The 17,061-nt window shown below is 42.2% G+C and overlaps 2 protein-coding genes across 3 annotated transcripts in view; both read right to left on the bottom strand.

Annotated features, from left to right (window-relative positions):
• Positions 1-1,861: 1,861 nt before the first annotated feature.
• On the bottom strand, positions 1,862-8,649 carry dpp7 (dipeptidyl-peptidase 7). The gene is made up of 13 exons (XM_024400025.1): positions 8,454-8,649; positions 8,003-8,132; positions 7,755-7,894; positions 7,227-7,390; positions 6,734-6,869; positions 6,495-6,576; positions 5,551-5,717; positions 5,385-5,445; positions 4,967-5,085; positions 4,683-4,839; positions 3,771-3,835; positions 2,195-2,265; positions 1,862-2,038 (listed from the first exon to the last, which is right to left on the bottom strand). Exons 1-13 carry the CDS (start codon positions 8,535-8,537, stop codon positions 1,927-1,929), a joined length of 1,488 nt encoding a protein of 495 aa, XP_024255793.1. The 5' UTR covers positions 8,538-8,649; the 3' UTR covers positions 1,862-1,926.
• Positions 8,650-9,297: 648 nt separating this feature from the next.
• Positions 9,298-17,061, bottom strand: part of LOC112232799 (neurogenic locus notch homolog protein 1-like) — a 58,779-nt gene continuing 51,015 nt past the window's right edge. The window contains exons 28-34 of one of the 2 annotated variants that reach the window (XM_042320470.1): positions 15,991-16,204; positions 15,531-15,621; positions 14,951-15,116; positions 13,359-13,657; positions 12,755-12,902; positions 12,366-12,463; positions 9,298-12,182 (exon numbers count right to left, since the gene is read on the bottom strand). In XM_042320470.1, the coding sequence (XP_042176404.1) occupies positions 10,794-12,182; positions 12,366-12,463; positions 12,755-12,902; positions 13,359-13,657; positions 14,951-15,116; positions 15,531-15,621; positions 15,991-16,204 (2,405 nt within the window). In that variant the 3' untranslated portion in view covers positions 9,298-10,793. The remainder of the gene's footprint in view (positions 12,183-12,365; positions 12,464-12,754; positions 12,903-13,358; positions 13,658-14,950; positions 15,117-15,530; positions 15,622-15,990; positions 16,205-17,061) is intronic. The other variant, XM_042320471.1, reaches the window with a different exon arrangement.

Genomic DNA, 17,061 nt, shown 5'->3' with positions numbered 1-17,061 from the left:
CTATATCTGGATAGACTGAATTGTAAATGTGGATTATGCCACAGAAACTGGAGTAGCAGTAGAACTGGTCCTGGTTTCCTAAAAGCATGTTAAGTTCGTTAAAACCATAGGATCCTAACGATGAACTTAGCCTTAACATGCTTTTGGGAAACAGGGCCCTGGGCTGTAGATCCTATACTTCACCATCATTCCTGTAAATAGCTATATTGAATGTTATGTACACTTTCACTCAGATTCTATTGAGACCAAACTCAACATCTTAAGTGTGAAATGTAGTTTTCTTCCCTATTTCAATGTTCAGCTCTCCCCTCCTTTAGTGTTGTTTCACTTGTGCCTTCAACGTTGCTCTGGACAACATTATGAAACTCTTTGGACATATTCATGTTTTGTTATTGAAATGTACATAGTTGATGTGAATAGTTGTGCAAAGATGTGTGTTTGTTACATAATCATGGTGTGATTTTGAAATAAGGAATGTCATTTTCCAACTGTCCAACCATTTGCTGGGTATACTTCCATAACTCTCACTGTGTATAGACTTACAGTATATATCATGAAACTAAGGGCTCTGCTTCCGATCCCTTTTTCACATCTCTGATCAGTTAATATATATACTGCTGCTCATTTCTGATTCCTTTTTTAAAAATCCTTCAGCTGGATCCTACACTTTTCTACACCAAAGATATCCTAGTTATTAAAATAACTGGAATCTGGAATTATTCTACATTCATCATTCTGTTAAGAATGACAATAAGCCATTTCCCTATTTTATAACAATGTAAATGAAATGCTATTGGGAGATTTTGATACAGCATCTGAAGTCAGCTGCTGCCTGCCCTCTGCTAACCAAGGTCAGAGATATTGTCATGGTTAAGGGCTGGATTCAATCCGTATCGTGGAAGATAGAAATTTAAAGGCAATGTTACCACATTCGTGGAGACCGCATTCACGTAACCGCTGCATGTCGGCTCAATCACAAATGACCTTTACATTTTAGCACGAATCTGCCACGACATGGATTAAATCCAGCTGCTCTGACTCACTCAGCCCACAAGCTGTGGAGAACTTTTATTTCAAACCACTACTACCATATGAAATAAGCCTACCCAACTGGAACCTCAAGGGAAAATAAGGCCTAGCTTCAATCAGATTGTGTTAACCGGCGATAGCTGATGTTTTGGCATGTCCGAGGTGTCAAATTGGTGAGCAGCTGCCTTGATCATTCACAAAGCCACACCCGTCCTACTCTTGTTAGAAATTCAGACCGAGAAAGTGTAGGCTATAAAGAAACACTCCAATTGAAAATCATTCAACAAAATTTGGATTTTTAGCAGCCTAATGGAGGTGTAGATTACATCTCACATGCCCGTGTTTCAACTTGTAAACAAGGCTGTATTGGCTTTCACTTAATGCGACGTCCGATTTAGGCAATGCCAGGAGCCGCTTGTGGATTTGACAGCTCTAGTGCAGTTCCACCTGACACCACCAAAACAACACCTATGCTGATGTCGGCCAAAGCGGATCTGATTTAATCATTTTTATTGCAATATTGTAGACATTTGCAATCAATATCAAATTGGTGAGAATCTGCATTTCAATGAAACTATGCGCCTGTGTCATTTGCAATACTGTGTATTTTGGGACACCTTGTGTTATGACCCTGCAACATCAGTGACTCAGCTGGAAAGTAGTACACCCATGTCGACTGAACTGTTTTTCAACTTGGGAATGAACATGCTAAACCAAGAGCTGGGGGCTACTGGGACCAGTGTTTGGTTCTGGGTCTACAAAACTGTCTAAATCATGAAATTACAAAATGTGCCACAATGTCACTTGGTTTACAATAAAACTATGGACCTGCTTTAAATTTGTATAAATGTCAAGATTAAAATACTTTATTGAACAACCTTTTACAACTGTCAATCATTAAAATCCACGTTGAAGGCATTTCCTCTCCATTTTCACCCACTGAGCGATGGTGTCGGACTCCATCTTACGAGCCTTTATAACGGATGCCGGATCAGCATCATTGGCCTCTCTGGGAAATAACATTAGCATTGAAATGCAGCTATTCCCATGTGGTGATACTGTATAAGAGACTAATATTATAGCACAAATAATTGTATACTGTGTGAATTTACAGTAGTTGAGTGGAAGAAAGTCAAGTGAAATTTCTAATCATAAGTTCTCTCACCTCAGGTCCAAATGGTGAGCCCCCTCTGAGATGTTGATTGCAATCAGTGATGAGCTCAAGGACTTTCTCACCTACAGAACATTAATCTTACAAGTTAGACAGACTGAATGTATCACTGGCTATGTTTAGACAGGCAACCAATTATGATAATTGTTTCCACTTATTGGTCTTTTGACCAATCAGATAAGAAAAAGATCTGATGTGATTGGTCAAAAGACCAACTAGTGGCAAAAATATCTGAATTAGGCTGCCTGTGTAAACACAGCCATTGATGAATAGCATTTAAAATTTGAGGGTTTAGAAAAGTAGCACTCAAATACATTTGATTCGATTATGATTTTTCAATGCCGATACCGATTATTGGAGGACCAAAAAAGTTGATACCGATTAAATTGGCCATTTTTTATTTATAATAATGACAATTACAACAATACTGAATTAACACAATACATCAAAATCAATTTAGCCTCAAATAAATAATGCAAAAACAAAGTGTTGGAGAAGAAAGTAATATGTGCCATGTAAAAATGTGTGCCATGTAAAAAAAGCTAACGTTTAAGTTCCTTGCTCAGAACATGAGAAAGTTGGTGGCTCCTTTTAACATGAGACTTCAATATTCCAAGGTAAGAGGTTAAGGGGAATAACTACTCCTAATCTAAAAGCGAGTGACGTTTGAAACGGTATTAGCGCACACCCAGCTAACTAGGCTGATAGGCTTGAAGTCATAAACAGCGCTGTTTTTGCAAAGAGCTGCTGGCAAAACGCACAAAAGTGCTGTTTGAATGAATGATTACGGGCCTGCTGCTGCTCAGTCAGACTGCTCTATCAAATCAGACTTAATTATAACATAATAACACAGATATACGAGCCTTTGGTCATTAATATGATCGTATCCGGAAACTATCATTTCGAAAACAAAACGTTTTATTTCAGTGAAATACGGAACCGTTCTGTATTTTATCTAACGGGTGGCATCCATCAGTCTAAATATTCCTGTTACATTGCACAACCTTCAATGTTATGTCATAATTACATAAAATTCTGGCAAATTAGTTCGCAGGCAGCCCAAACTCTTGCATATACCCTGAGTCTGCGTGCAATGAACGCAAGAGAAATGACACAATTTCACCTGGTTAATATTGCCTGCTAAACTGGATTTGTAGTTATAACTAGTGATTATGATCAATTGTTTTTTATAAGATAAGTTTAATGCTAGCTAGCAATTTACCTTGGCGTCTACTGCATTCGTGTAACAGGCAGGCTACTCGTGGAGTGCAATGGTTAGAGCGTTGGTCTAGTTAACTGTGCGGTTGCAAGATTGAATCCCCTGAGCTGACAAGGTGAAAATCTGTCGTTCTGCCCCTGAACAAGGCAGTTAACCCACTGTTCCTAGACCGCCATTGAAAATAAGAAATGGGTTAACTGACTTTCCTAGTTAAAAGGTATAATTTCTTTTTTTTTTAAATTGGTAATCGGCGCCCAAAAATACCGATTTCCGATTGTTATGAAAACGTGAAATCGGCCCTAATTAATCGGCCATTCCGATTAATCGGTCGACCTCTAATTCAGATCTTACCCCTCCATTTGCCCATGGGTCCAGATCTCCATTGGAGAAAATGATGTTGCTGGCCGTGGAGAGGGCTGATCGAGACAACCAGAAACATAAAGAACAAAACATCACTGAGGAAACTATGGAAATATCAAGCAGACAAGGGTGGCCCTAGAGAGAAGTGGCCCTGTATGGCTACATTGATAGAGCTTGTAATGCCAGGATTGTATGGTTTGATTCCCGCTGGGGCCACTCATACAAGAAATGTATGCATGCATAATTAAGTCGCTTTGGATAAAAGCATCTGCTAAATGGTAATAAGGGTTCAAGAAACAAGCCCTGTGTACTGTATGGGAATTTCAGATGAGCAGAGCAGCACACTAACAAAGTAAATTATTTAAGGTGTACATACAGTGGGGCAAAAAAGTATTTAGTCAGCCACCAATTGTGCAAGTTCTCCCACTTAAAAAGATGAGGCCTGTAATTTTCATCATAGGTACACTTCAACTATGACAGACAAAATGAGAGAAAAAAATCCAGAAAATCACATTGTAGGATTTTGAATGAATTTCTTTGTAAATTATGGTGGAAAATAAGTATTTGGTCACCTACAAACAAGCAAGATTTCTGGCTCTCACAGACCTGTAACTTCTTCTTTAAGAGGCTCCTCTGTCCTCCACTTGTTACCTGTATTAATGGCACCTGTTTGAACTTGTTATCAGTATAAAATAATAAATTCATTAAAAATCCTACAATGTGATTTCCTTCAATTTTTTTTCTCATTTTGTCTGTCATAGTTGAAGTGTACCTATGATAAAAATTACAGGCCTCTCATCTTTTTAAGTGGGAGAACTTGCACAATTGGTGGCTGACTAAATACTTTTTTGCCCCACTGTAGTTAGCATCTGTAGCTGTGGTGATTAGGGGGGCAGCTCTTACCATCACCCCAAAATTGGGTTTTGAGCCAGCCAGGTCGGGGGATCACCCCCCAGCGCTTGGAGCAGTATTGTTCCCTCTGTTTCTCAGTGAAGGGCATAAGAGGGAACATGTCACTCACATTGTTGCTCTCATAGCACATCTCAATCTCTGTGCAGGCCTGAAAGAGAAGACATCAGTCTTTGTGAAAACATTTCCATAATTATTCAATTTTCAGTAGCTCTGCTTAGTGTTCCAACTTAATGAGCAAAGAACAAATGATAATAGCTTGGTGATGTATACTGTACCTGGTAGTCCCAGGCCAGGCTATTGAAGCCCAGTCCACAGCCAGTTGGGTCAGCACATTCCACATACAGGGTGTAGAGGTCAAAGCAGGTCAGATCTCCTGTAGAGTTGTACACTATTCCTGTAGATTTGGCATTACATCAACTACATATTACAACATGCCAGTTGCTGGTAGACCTAACATTGCATCTTCATATGGAACTGTGAGCACCTGCGATACAGAGCATCAATAATAAAGGGATTTCTGGGTTGATTGGGTATATGGTTTATAATGATTCTGCCTGAGGAGCAGCTGGGTGATGTGTAGGAGGAGCACCATCTAGTGGAAACTGATATGAAATGCCTCAATGATACAAAAGTCAACTGGCAGAACCCCAGGACTCATGGAGAACTCACTGGGCAGCGCTCTCGCCTACTTACCTGCAGTGTCTTTTAGGGCATGCAGCAAATCAGCTCCACCCAACATGGTGTCACAGGCCACCTACAAGCACAGAGTTCTCTTCTTAGTTCATCACAAACATAGTATGGGTTGAACAACATAGAAGAGGTGAAATCCCAAAGAGTTGTTATCTGTGAGTAACAGTACCTTGACTGGGTTGGCAGGCATGCTACCCATGAAGTGGGTGCTGTAGGGGTAGTCCAGCATGGCCATGAGTGTGAAGGCATTACGTAAGAGCCCATTCAGCTGGTGGATGTCCTTATACGAGGATGGAGTCTTGCACAGGGAGAACGCTGACTGGATACGGCCATAGTCTGATGTCGGACAAACATGCAAAAGGAGACGTCGAGCATTACTGTAATGATGGAAAATCACAGTGCTTTTACAGTGACATACAACCTTATACGTATCAGTGATGACAGTAATACTTTGTAAAGGCACATTCAAATGATGAACCCATTTCTACGGAGGCTTATCAAATTCTATTTGTTACATGTGCCAAATACAACAGGTGTAGTAGTCCTTACAGTGAAATGCTCACTTACAAGCGCTTAACCAACAATGCAGTTAAGAAAAACATGTGTTAAGTAAAACATAAGAAATAAAAATAAAAAGTAACAAATAATTTCAAGAACAACAGTAAAATAACAATAGCAAGTCTATATACACTGGTTAGCTGAGGTAATATGTACATTTAGGTAGAGTTAAAGTGACTATGCATAGATAAACAGAATAGCAGCACGTAAAAAACATGGGGGTGGGGATGCAAATAGTCTGGGTAGCCATTTGATTAGCTGTTCAGGACTCTTATGGCTTGGGGGTAGAATCTGTTGAGAAGCCTTTTGGACCTAGACTCGGCGCATGTGTAAAGGATGCCACGCTGCTTTCTTAGCTAATATCGCTTCCTCCTGATTCGGCACATATCAAGGCTCGAACCGAGGACCTCTGCCTCGCAAACACATGTGACCGCCAATCTAAAGCATATTAAGTCGTGCCACAGAAAAGCTAGCTATTCAGCAGCGCAAGTAGAGACACTTCAGGTTGAGGAGTGAGTTTCACAGATCCCTATTTGCTACACATGCAGACTTTACCTTCTATTTGAGCCAAGTCTTGCAGCCTCTGGAACGCCCCTCTTACAGCATCCCTACACTCTGGGGCATAGTTCTCAAAATCCTACACACACACACAAAATCTTTTGGGGTAATATTAACAGAGAAATGTAAAAATCAAGAATGTAGAAAATGCAGAAAATCTAGAACGTTGGTCACTACAATCAAGGGACAAAATAGACCAGCTAATGTGAGACTATCTACTGTAAATCTGAACTTACAGATGTGACATCCTGGAAAAACTGTTTTGATTCCCCCATCCCTGCAGTAGACAGGATGGGAGCGCTGGCAGCCAGAGCCCCTGCTACAATGTTTGGGTACCTCAGTCTCATGTAGACTGACAACATTCCTCCATAACTGAAGGCGAGAGAGAGAAGACAACCTTTGTATGAGAGACTGGCCTCTTATCTCTACTGAAGTTGATGATGTCATTGTCTCATTGAGATTCTGTCTGATACTTTGGAAGAACAGAATTGGGAATTAATTGGATATGTAAAGAAAATATTATGCCTTCATTGTGGGAAAAGACATTTGGAACCGCAATAATTTTTTATCTAAAAGCATAGAGTTTGCTTTGTAACATTTTCCATGAAACAAATTGGAACTTTCATTTAGCTACAAATAATACAAATGACAGATTTCAGATCACTGAAACCAATACTGAAATCATTCAATAGACATTTGGTTTCCAATTGCCTGTAATAAAGCTCTTACCTTCCACCAAAGACAATGACTGGACATGCGGAGGCTCCTAGCTGCTGTTTCAGTTCTGTGATCATGATAGCATAGTCTGCTAGGGCCTGTTCTACCGTCAGTAACCCAACCTCTGGGATGTTGAACGAGTCCTGGCCAAATGGGAGTGATTTGCCATAGTATCTCTGTGGAGAGAAAAGTGGAACATGAATCAAACATTCAAGGTAACTGTATGCATCATGTTATAGCTAACAGCTCTACTTGAGTGTTTGACTGCTCTGTTCAAGGACATTCTGTAGTCTGGTATGAAAACAACCATAACAGAGAACTGATCTGAGCCTAGTGTCTGTATCCATAAAGCGTCTCAAAGTAGGAGTGCTGATCTAGGATCTGTCCATACAATATTATCCTAGATCAGCAATCCTACTCTGAGACGCTTTGTGGATACGAGGCCAGCCTATTTCTGTGATACGGTTGAGTAACTTCCCCAGTTCTGTCACGATCACAAGCTTCAACATGAACATGTGACACATTATGGCCTCTTCTTACATGCTCAGCAAATATGACCAGAGCTCTTTGCTGTGCTGCCAGCTCTGTGATGAATCCAGAGTTCAGGGCAAACTCCCAGATGTCTCCCTCATTTCCTGTGTAGAAGAAGATGGGTCCAGAACCTTTCTTCCAGTACTCATCTAAAAGGACACAGAGTATGGCAACACTCAAAAGTGAGCATGCAAGTCAGACTGAATAAGAGAGACCAGCACAAAGTGTGCAAAATAGCAATAGCAATGGATGTTCACCTGTGATTAGGTACCGTTGCTCATAGGTTCCATTGCCCATACTGTTGAAGTTGAAGTGGTCCATTATTTGGGGAAAGTATTTCTCTTTAAACTGGGGTTTTGGGTCAGTGCTGTACCCATGATTCTTGACCTAAAAATAATGTAAAAGCATGAAATGTTCAGAGAAACAAACCTGATATGCCTATAATGTAACATCTGAGATCATAAACATGCTAGAGTGAATGAAATATCAGCAGTCTCTCTAGTCTTAGCCATTATGAACAGTCTTAGCCATAACTATGAACACGTGTACTACGAATATAATTTGGTAACTATGAAAATCGTTTAAGAAATGCAATGGTTGCTCTTGCATAAAATACCTATAGTTAGCTAGACATACTACCAGCCATGAAACAGACATTAGTAAACCCCAGTAACAGTGAACACTTGAACGTCTGGGTAAAAAGATTACCTGAAAACGGCTGTGTGTAAGCCCCTGCGTCTCAGAGTAGCGGGAGAGCAAGACAACAACGCAAATAAAACCCCAATTTGTCATATTCAAAAGGCTGTTGGTGAAAGCCTCTGTAAATAACTGTTTCGAAATGTTAATTGTATAAATCACATGACATAGCTTCCTAACAGCTGATTTTGTTTATTGACCTCTGAACCCAGGCAACGTTTTGGCCATGTGCATAGTGGAAGTTGTAGTTCTTTCAATCGAATCAACTGTGAAGTCCTAAAAGACACTAGAGGGGAAAAACTACTAAATATTGTTGGTAAAAGTATCGCATTATGGAATCTAGAGCTTCAGCTTCTCATGGGGAATAAAATACAATACAACTGTTGACTAATTTGTCCAGATAGATAGATAGATAAATTAGATGTTAATGTTGGTGGTAAAAAAGTCTAATCTTTAAGACAGTGTAAATGTCTTCATAATGAATACAACTGTAATTCATTAGATATTAATATTGAGTATGAAAACTCTACTAATAACATTCAATATCAAGTTGGAGCCATGTCTTGATTGTTTCTCTCTCTCTCGCTTGCTAACTCTCTCACACACACACACAAACGCACACACATGTACTCTTACTCTCACTCACTTTTTGTTTCTCTGTATCAGATATCATCACCTGAGTTTGATTGTACTTGCATGGTTGCTGAGTCCATATTGTTCAACTACAACAGACTGGATTTTGTGGACCAAACTGATATCTTGAAATTAAGAACTGTAAGACGTTGTATACTTTACAAGATGGGGCTACTAACTCCAGTCAATTGATATTCAGACAGCAAAGACCACGGAAGACAAGTTGAAATCAAGACACGTATTGGTATCTTTTATTATATGAAGTTTTTTTTTTTTGACAGATTGACAGTCAGGTAGTGGAAGAAAAATACATTTTATGCAAATTGAAACTTTGCAGGAAGGTAACATTTTATTGCAGATACTACAGCCTTGGGTTTGAATGAAACAAATTGAGAACTTATACCATTCACAGCATCTCACAAAGCATCAGGCGAGGACACACTATAGAAACAGGACACCCCACAGTCTTCCTTTTTACATCGAGTAAAACAAATCATCTAACATTCATCCAAATAATCATCTGTGGATTATTCTGTATCACAGAAACAGTCAATAAATAATAATTGTATAACTCCTCAATATTTCTGTTATTATTTATCTGTAAGGGCTTAAAACATCTCTTATATTTATGTTGTTTGTATAAACCTTTCAGATCTCTTCCTCAGTGATACAGTGTAAAATATATGTTCTGTATGTTTTACTGTGGATCATTGTGAAACCTCTTAACCAAATGGAATTATTAAGACTTAAGATTTCTGAAACAAAATCCTGCTTACAAAGGAAATGCATATTCATATTTACATTGAAACAAAACCAGCCAAAGGCTCAAACAATTGGAGGGAAATAATCATTTAGAATAACATCTTGACCATTTCTTGAACGACTAAAATTAACAAGGGACACATAGACTCAAGCCTGTTCTATTAACTGTCAATCTCCAAGCTGGCGTTATACTGTACATTACCTTACCATTCCCCCAACACATGGAAACGCAGCGCCACACAGACACATACAGACAATCCAATCAAGAGGCTTATGCTGCATTGATCCAAGAACTACTTATAACTCTAGTACTTTATTTAGCAGATTCTTGCTTTTGGTCAGAGGACCTGTTTGAAATGTGAACATGGAAAATGCGTACTGTAATAAGATCATTTATTCATACAGCATCCCTGACCACAGCTGAGAAAAATAAAACTTTTTTTTTATGACCGTTTGCTCTGTCAGCAAATGAATGCAATGTTCTTGAATATTTAACAACACTCAAAACACAAATTGAAATAACACTGGATTTAAGATTTAAAAAATATAAACAAGAGTTTGATGAAAAATCTGGCGAAAATGAAAAGGCAAAATTTCTAAACAAATAAATACCCAGTGTACATCTGAATAACTCAGTATACTGCAGACAAAAGCACTACATATACAAATAAACAAAGCTACAGTATCCCTACAAGTTTCACCTCTGCCCTGACTATGGCCTGACACCTTGGATCCCACATTTATGTAAGCAGGCGGAAGAAAGGGAATAAATAAGACATGAATAAATAATAAGTGAAGGAATAAAACATAGGAAATTGTTACTGTTAGTACAAAAGCATATAAAAAGAGCTTTGGGTCAAATCAGTCCATAGCTCTGTCTTTTTGTTTTGTTTTCTCAAGAGTGCCTTTTCATACAAAAATATCCATCAGTCCATTTGGCAAAGCAATGCAAACTCTCTACTTGAACTGGTCGGGGATATGTCCCATCTGAGACTGCATGCTGCTGGTTGGTGGACTTGAGATGCCCTCCGACCAGTCAGACATGTTAGAATGCGGGGATGAGCTGGACCATTGGTCGGGAGACCCGGGGGAGGGGGTCAGAAAGGGGTGGTCGGGGACTTGTAGCTGGTGGTTGGGGGTGTTGTCCATGGGGCCGGAGTAGCTGTGCTGGGAGGGAGGGGTGAGGTACTGGGTGCTGGGCAGGTTCTGGCTCATGATCTGGGTCTCCTGGGGCAGGATGGTGTGGATGGGTATGGAGCCCTGGTTCCCTGTGCCCTGCTGGATCTCTGAGCCACTCAGCTCGGTGCTGATGAAGTTCTGGTTGCTGGCATGGCCACTGCTGCCAGTGCTAGAGTTCTGGTGCTGAAGCTGGATGCTCTGTTGCTGCTGTTGGAGCTGTTGTTGTAGGTTCTGTTGGTGCTGGATCTGCATCTGCTGTTGGACCTGCTGCATGGGGTGCGGCTGCGAAGCTAGCCGGGTGTTCTGCAGGCCCTGGTAGCTCAACATCTGGGACAGGCTGGTGGTGGGAAGACCGGTGTGGAGAGAGGTCATCATGCCGTGCTGCCCGCCTCCCTGGTGCAGACCGCCCTGCCCCCCGACAGGACCAACCCTCATGGGGTTGAACTGTCCGGGCTGGCCCATGCTGGCGTGCATCCTGGAGAGCCAATCACACTGGCCATTCATGCCCCCAGAGCCGTTGGAGCCTGACAACGGAAGGTGAGTGAGACGGGGCGGAAGCGGGTCAAACTGCATGCGCGCTAGCTCCTGCTTGTTGGGCATACCCATGTGGTTCACCCCCATATGGGGGTCGGACATCCCCTGGAGGTGGTTGAGTGACATGGACGGGGACTGCTGGAAGGGGGACGTCATCATGGAAGGGGACGCCACGTCAGAGATATACCCGTGTGGAGACTCCAGGGAGTCCACGGGGGACAGAACAGCTGAGCTATCCAGCACACTCCCTCCCTTCCCATCCTGGGAGGCTTTCTTCTTGTTCTTCATGTCCTTGCCGTCCTTGTAGCCGATGCCCTTGGCGCTGTGCTTGCGGGCCTTCTTGCTCTGGACTAAGGGCTTCATGCTGCCCAAGTAGCTATTGGGGGAGCAGAGAGAGGGCGACAGAGTGGTGCCCATGGAGCCTCCATGGCCGTGGCTGTGCATGGGCGGGCTGCGGACCAGGTTGTACTCGTCCATGAGACGGACAATGTCATGGTGCATCCTCTCTTGCGCTATGTCTCGGGGCAGCCGGTCCATGTGATCAGTTATCTCGCGGTTAGCAAAGTGCTCCAGCAGGACCTTGGCCGTCTCGTAGCTTCCTTCCCTGGCAGCAAGGAACAGCGGGGTCTCCTCCTGAGGCAGACACACAGAGAGAAACGTGTTTACAGTGGGCCACAGACAGACAGCTCTCTCTTGCTAAAGAGATTTTATCTCAGTGACAATAACCTGTATAAATAAAGCTTAAATGTTAAAGGAATGTAGCTTACAGAAATATTGTATTATGTTATGTTCCATCAGGCAGCAAAGATTCCTTACCTTGTTGTTCTGCATGTCCTTGTTGGCTCCATTCTTCAGTAGTACGGTAGCTGCTTCAACGTTGTTCACTGCTGCTGCCCAGTGCAGAGCAGATTTACCTGGTGAGAGCGAGGCAGGCAGAAAAACACGTTCAGTACACAACCCATGCCTGTCTAAAATGACCTAAAGAAACTTGACTATAACAATTTTCAACCTCCACGTTATTTCTAAGTAAGAAAACATTTTGTAAAAGGACATGGACTTTATCTTATCTTCTGCCCATTTCCAATGACAAATTCCTTGTTTGATTTAATTCATGGATTGAATGTGCTTCACCTCTAGCTCTGATTGAAAGAATACGATGAGGCCATGAAGCCCATAGAGATTCAGCATTGAGATATGAGCCCTACCAAAGTCATCGATAGCGTTGACGTCAGCATGGCAGTTGATGAGCTCCTCCACCATGCCCTCCACTGCCAGGCGAGCTGCCAGGATCAGAGGGGTGGTGCCATCGTGCATGCGGGCATCCAGGTCTGTGGCACGATTCCGGATCAAAATCTACAAAAAGATACAATGAGTTGGTTAACCTTGTATGACAGGATTACCCAACTTGAGGCCCGCTGTGGTTTTATTTGGACCAACAACTTTTCTGAGCAAAAAAAATGAAGTCTGTAAAAACACCAGGAAATCAGTGATTTTAATTTTGTTCCCAAGTATTTCCACGCATAATAGAGATAAACATGATCATATACAAATGCAAGGAAATCTTGAAATTATTATGTTTTATTCAAATAATGTATCTGTTTGGGCTTCTTGCTGTCAATTTGCAATCCACAAATTATTAGTAATTATGTTCCGGCCCCCCGACCATCTGCTCCAGAAATCTAGTTGATGATCCCTGTCGTATGAGATTATCTTTAGAGACACTAAAGAAGCAAGGGCACATTACCAATCCAATACAGTCGGTCTCTTTGCTACACAAGAACATAAATGTATCTGCACTTGACCCCATACCTGGAAGACACCCTGCGCATCAGCGGCCACGGCAGCATGTAACGGGGTCTTGCCCATGTTGTCCTGGATGTTGGCATCTGCACTGGCCTCCAGAAGACGCTTGGCAGCATCAGAGCGGGCGTAGCGGGCAGCGAGATGAAGGGCGGTCTCCCCTGTGCGGTCTGTCTGACTGTGGAGGTTAGCACCCTGGTAAATGAAATCACTGATCACGTTGGCAGAGGCGTCTTCCTCCTCCTCGCTGTTTCCTGTTTCCAGGCCTCCACCGCTACAGGAGGCGATCATCAGGGGGGTGAAGCCATCTGGAGGGAGAGGAGGGAGGGAGAGACCATACTTTAGTACCAGGGGAGTGGACCACACCTCAGCATTGACAGTCCAGTGCACTAGCGCAGGGTCAGCATAAGACAAAACAAAGCAACAAACAAATCGAATGAGGATTTGATGCTTTTGCCTTGGTGAATCATCACAGCTCTCTTTTCGATAACGGATTCTGATCAAGCCAGGCATTGGGGAGCTGCAGGAAGACACAGAGCTTTGGTAAACCTAGGCAGATGGAAAACTGAGCATTATCATCACTGAGAGGAGGATCAGACAGTCGACTTGGATGGGTTTCTCCTCTTCAAAAGAATAGCAAGCCCCCAGATCTCACAGATTTGGTTGATTCAGGCTCATTGATTGGTGAAGGAGAGAAACAGTCTGTGTGTTGTGCTCTACTGTTGAAGAGTGCCTTACTTTAGATTTCTTAAACACTCTTCAGGGGGTTTGGCTTTCAATAAAAGTGTGTTCTTTATTTTTGTTCTGTTATTGGTTTTATTAATAAAGCATATAACAAGAAAGACCCATTAATGGTCCAATGATGAATGTAAGCATTAATCTGGAAGGGAGTTCTCCCCTGGGCTCAGGGCTTCTAGCTGCATGCTTTGATCTGGATCCTCTTACCCTGAGGACACAAGGCTTTAGCTACTCCCACACACATGCTCTCTCTGTCTCTCCCCCTTGCTATTGCTCACTCAGATAAGGTGTAAACCAAACAGCTAATATTTGAGGAGGCAGAAAAATACCTTAAAACATGATGTTAAGACAGTTTTGTTGAACTTCTTTACAAAGCAAGATGTTAGGTAATAAAATTAAATAGGAATAACTATGTTAATTACTTAATTTAATGAGTAATTAAAAGTATGAGTTATGCTAATATGTGAATCATTATAAAAGTATTGTTTATCTTTTTATCTAAATGTACCCTGCCACTTCCAATGACTCATAATTATGTACACCTCTCATCTTTCTAAATCTACACCAGTATTGATAACTGAAATATGCCGTTCAAAAAATATTTAGACTTGGCCTGTGCACTGCAGCTGGGGCAGAATTCACCAATTCCACATACACATTTTACAAGTCCTACACACCAGGCAACTGATTAAATGGTACAATATTCTACAAGTTAAATGGTCAAACATTCTGTATTCACCACAAATATTGTCATGTGATTTCATGACATTTAATAATAAATGTCAGAAGGGAAATAGGAGGGGTATGACCGTTAAAATCAGTCCTAATTTCCCTAACAATGAACCGAGCGATTGTGTACACACCTGGTCCCCGTACGTTGACGTCCATGCAGTCGTTCTCGATCTCGCCCTGAGGGGGTGTGGGGGCGATGGAGGGGATTCGGAGATCAGCCGCGTCCAGGTGCTGCTGGGTCCACTGGCGGTGGTCTGTCTGGCCGTCCAGGTCCAGTATCGCCTGCTCCTCAAACTGCTGGAACCAGATCAGGGGCAGATAGACAGTCAATTAGCTCAAACCGCAACCAAAGCATTTCAGCTCAAAGCTATTTGCAACCTAACGTTTAACTAACCAACTTTTACTTACTAAAATGCTGACATTCAGGACAATAAAACCAAAAACCAACACAAAGGAGACTATGTTTTCTATATCTAAACATGGGTGATTATTAAATTAAAGCTAATTAAATAGCCTAGGTAAATGCACAAATATTTAAACAAAAACTTGAATCTAGTGATATCTATTATCAATGATGATAAAGAGAAAATCCCTGACTGAAGATCTTTCCTTATTATTTCTCTATAGGTATTTCTTTATAAATCCATGTTCTACTCTTATTCCCGCCTTTCTCTCCAAATACCAGTATGTGATGTAGTTAGACTCCTTTACCCTAAAGCGCTTGGCGTCCGAAGGCTCCTCTTCTCCCCATTCATTCTGGTTGTCGTCCATCAGTGATATGTCCGAGAGGTTTTTCAGTGGCCTGTGATCAGAGAGGATCCCATTGAAAATCCCATTGAAAATCCTGATACTGCAAAAGTGAGCTAGCTAACTATCCCAGCTGAGCACTCTTCCTCAGTGGTAGTGCACCAACACCGAAATAAAAGCATTGATTGACCCCCCCCCCAACCCCTATCGCTCCGATAAGTCAATTAATGCGCCCGTTACCTATACCTGATGTATTATTATCATTAATGATCCAAACAAACCCTGTCGCCCCTCTTTCTCATCGCCAGCTACATCACTCAGTCCCATAATCTCTCTTCACCGTTCCACACCCTGCTATGACCAAACCCACGACAAACAAACTGGCAAAACAATGTGGTGGCGCATGGAAACCTGGGACACTTACTTCAATCCCACTGAATCCTCCCCCACCGGCTCCCTCCTCTTCTTCTTGTTGGGCTCACTGATCTTGAAGCCCTCCGGGAACCACAACTGGCCGTGCTCGCGACGACGCTTCCGTGAGGCGACCATCCCCACACCCACGAAAGCCAGGAGGGCCAGCCCAGCCAGGACTGCGTAGATGGGGTAAAGCTCAGACGGAGGCTGGGGGTCAACCTCACCTGGAGGGGGAAAGGACAACATAGTAAGGGGGACAGCGGCGCAGCCTGAGAACCCAGCCAGGCAGGCAGGCGCTGGGTTGGTCTGAGGAGGACTGATTGTCCAGCTCCTCTAGTCTAGAAAAACCCCTCCTGGAGAACAGTATTCCACGGCCAGAGCTACAACAGGAATGATGAGCGCCGTTTGTAAAACAAGGTTGTTCCTATTCTGTAATAATCAGAATTGCTAACCACTTTTCATCAAATAGAGCTAGAGATAAAAAATAAAAAAATCTAAAACCACCACCACCTCCTCTCCTCTCTCAGCCCAGGGTACCAGGAGACAACTCTACCATTTCTTCTTTAAGGGGAAAAAAAGGGAGGGATTAATGAACTTCAAATTACTGCACGCGCTTTAAGCTGTAAAGACTAAGGATTTATTAGGATTTTCAAGATAACAAAGACTCCCAACTTCTAGCACACTCCCGATCAATTTTTCTTCTCTTTTTTTTTACTAACGATTTTGAAATGATAAACTCTCCCAACCCAAACCCTTAGAGATGCATAAAGTCCTGGTATTACATTCAGCAAGCTGAAGGTTGCAGCAGCCTTACACTGTGGGATGAAGTGTGTGTGTGTGTGTGTGTGTGTGTGTGTGTGTGTGTGTGTGTGTGTGTGTGTGTGTGTGTGTGTGTGTGTGTGTGTGTGTGTGTGTGTGTGTGTGTGTGTGTGTGTGTGTGTTAGAATTGTATGTGGATTGGGTAGGGGCTGGATGAGTTGATTTACGGCAATTAACCATTTTGGAGCCTGAAGCCATTGGATTTACACACAGACTGCTGCATTGATTGTTTAGTCCATGTGATTCACTAGTACATTTGTTC

The sequence above is a fragment of the Oncorhynchus tshawytscha genome, linkage group LG04, assembly GCF_018296145.1.
Source record: "Oncorhynchus tshawytscha isolate Ot180627B linkage group LG04, Otsh_v2.0, whole genome shotgun sequence".
In the NCBI taxonomy this organism is placed as follows: domain Eukaryota; kingdom Metazoa; phylum Chordata; class Actinopteri; order Salmoniformes; family Salmonidae; genus Oncorhynchus; species Oncorhynchus tshawytscha.
This window is presented reverse-complemented; position numbering and strand designations above follow the sequence as displayed.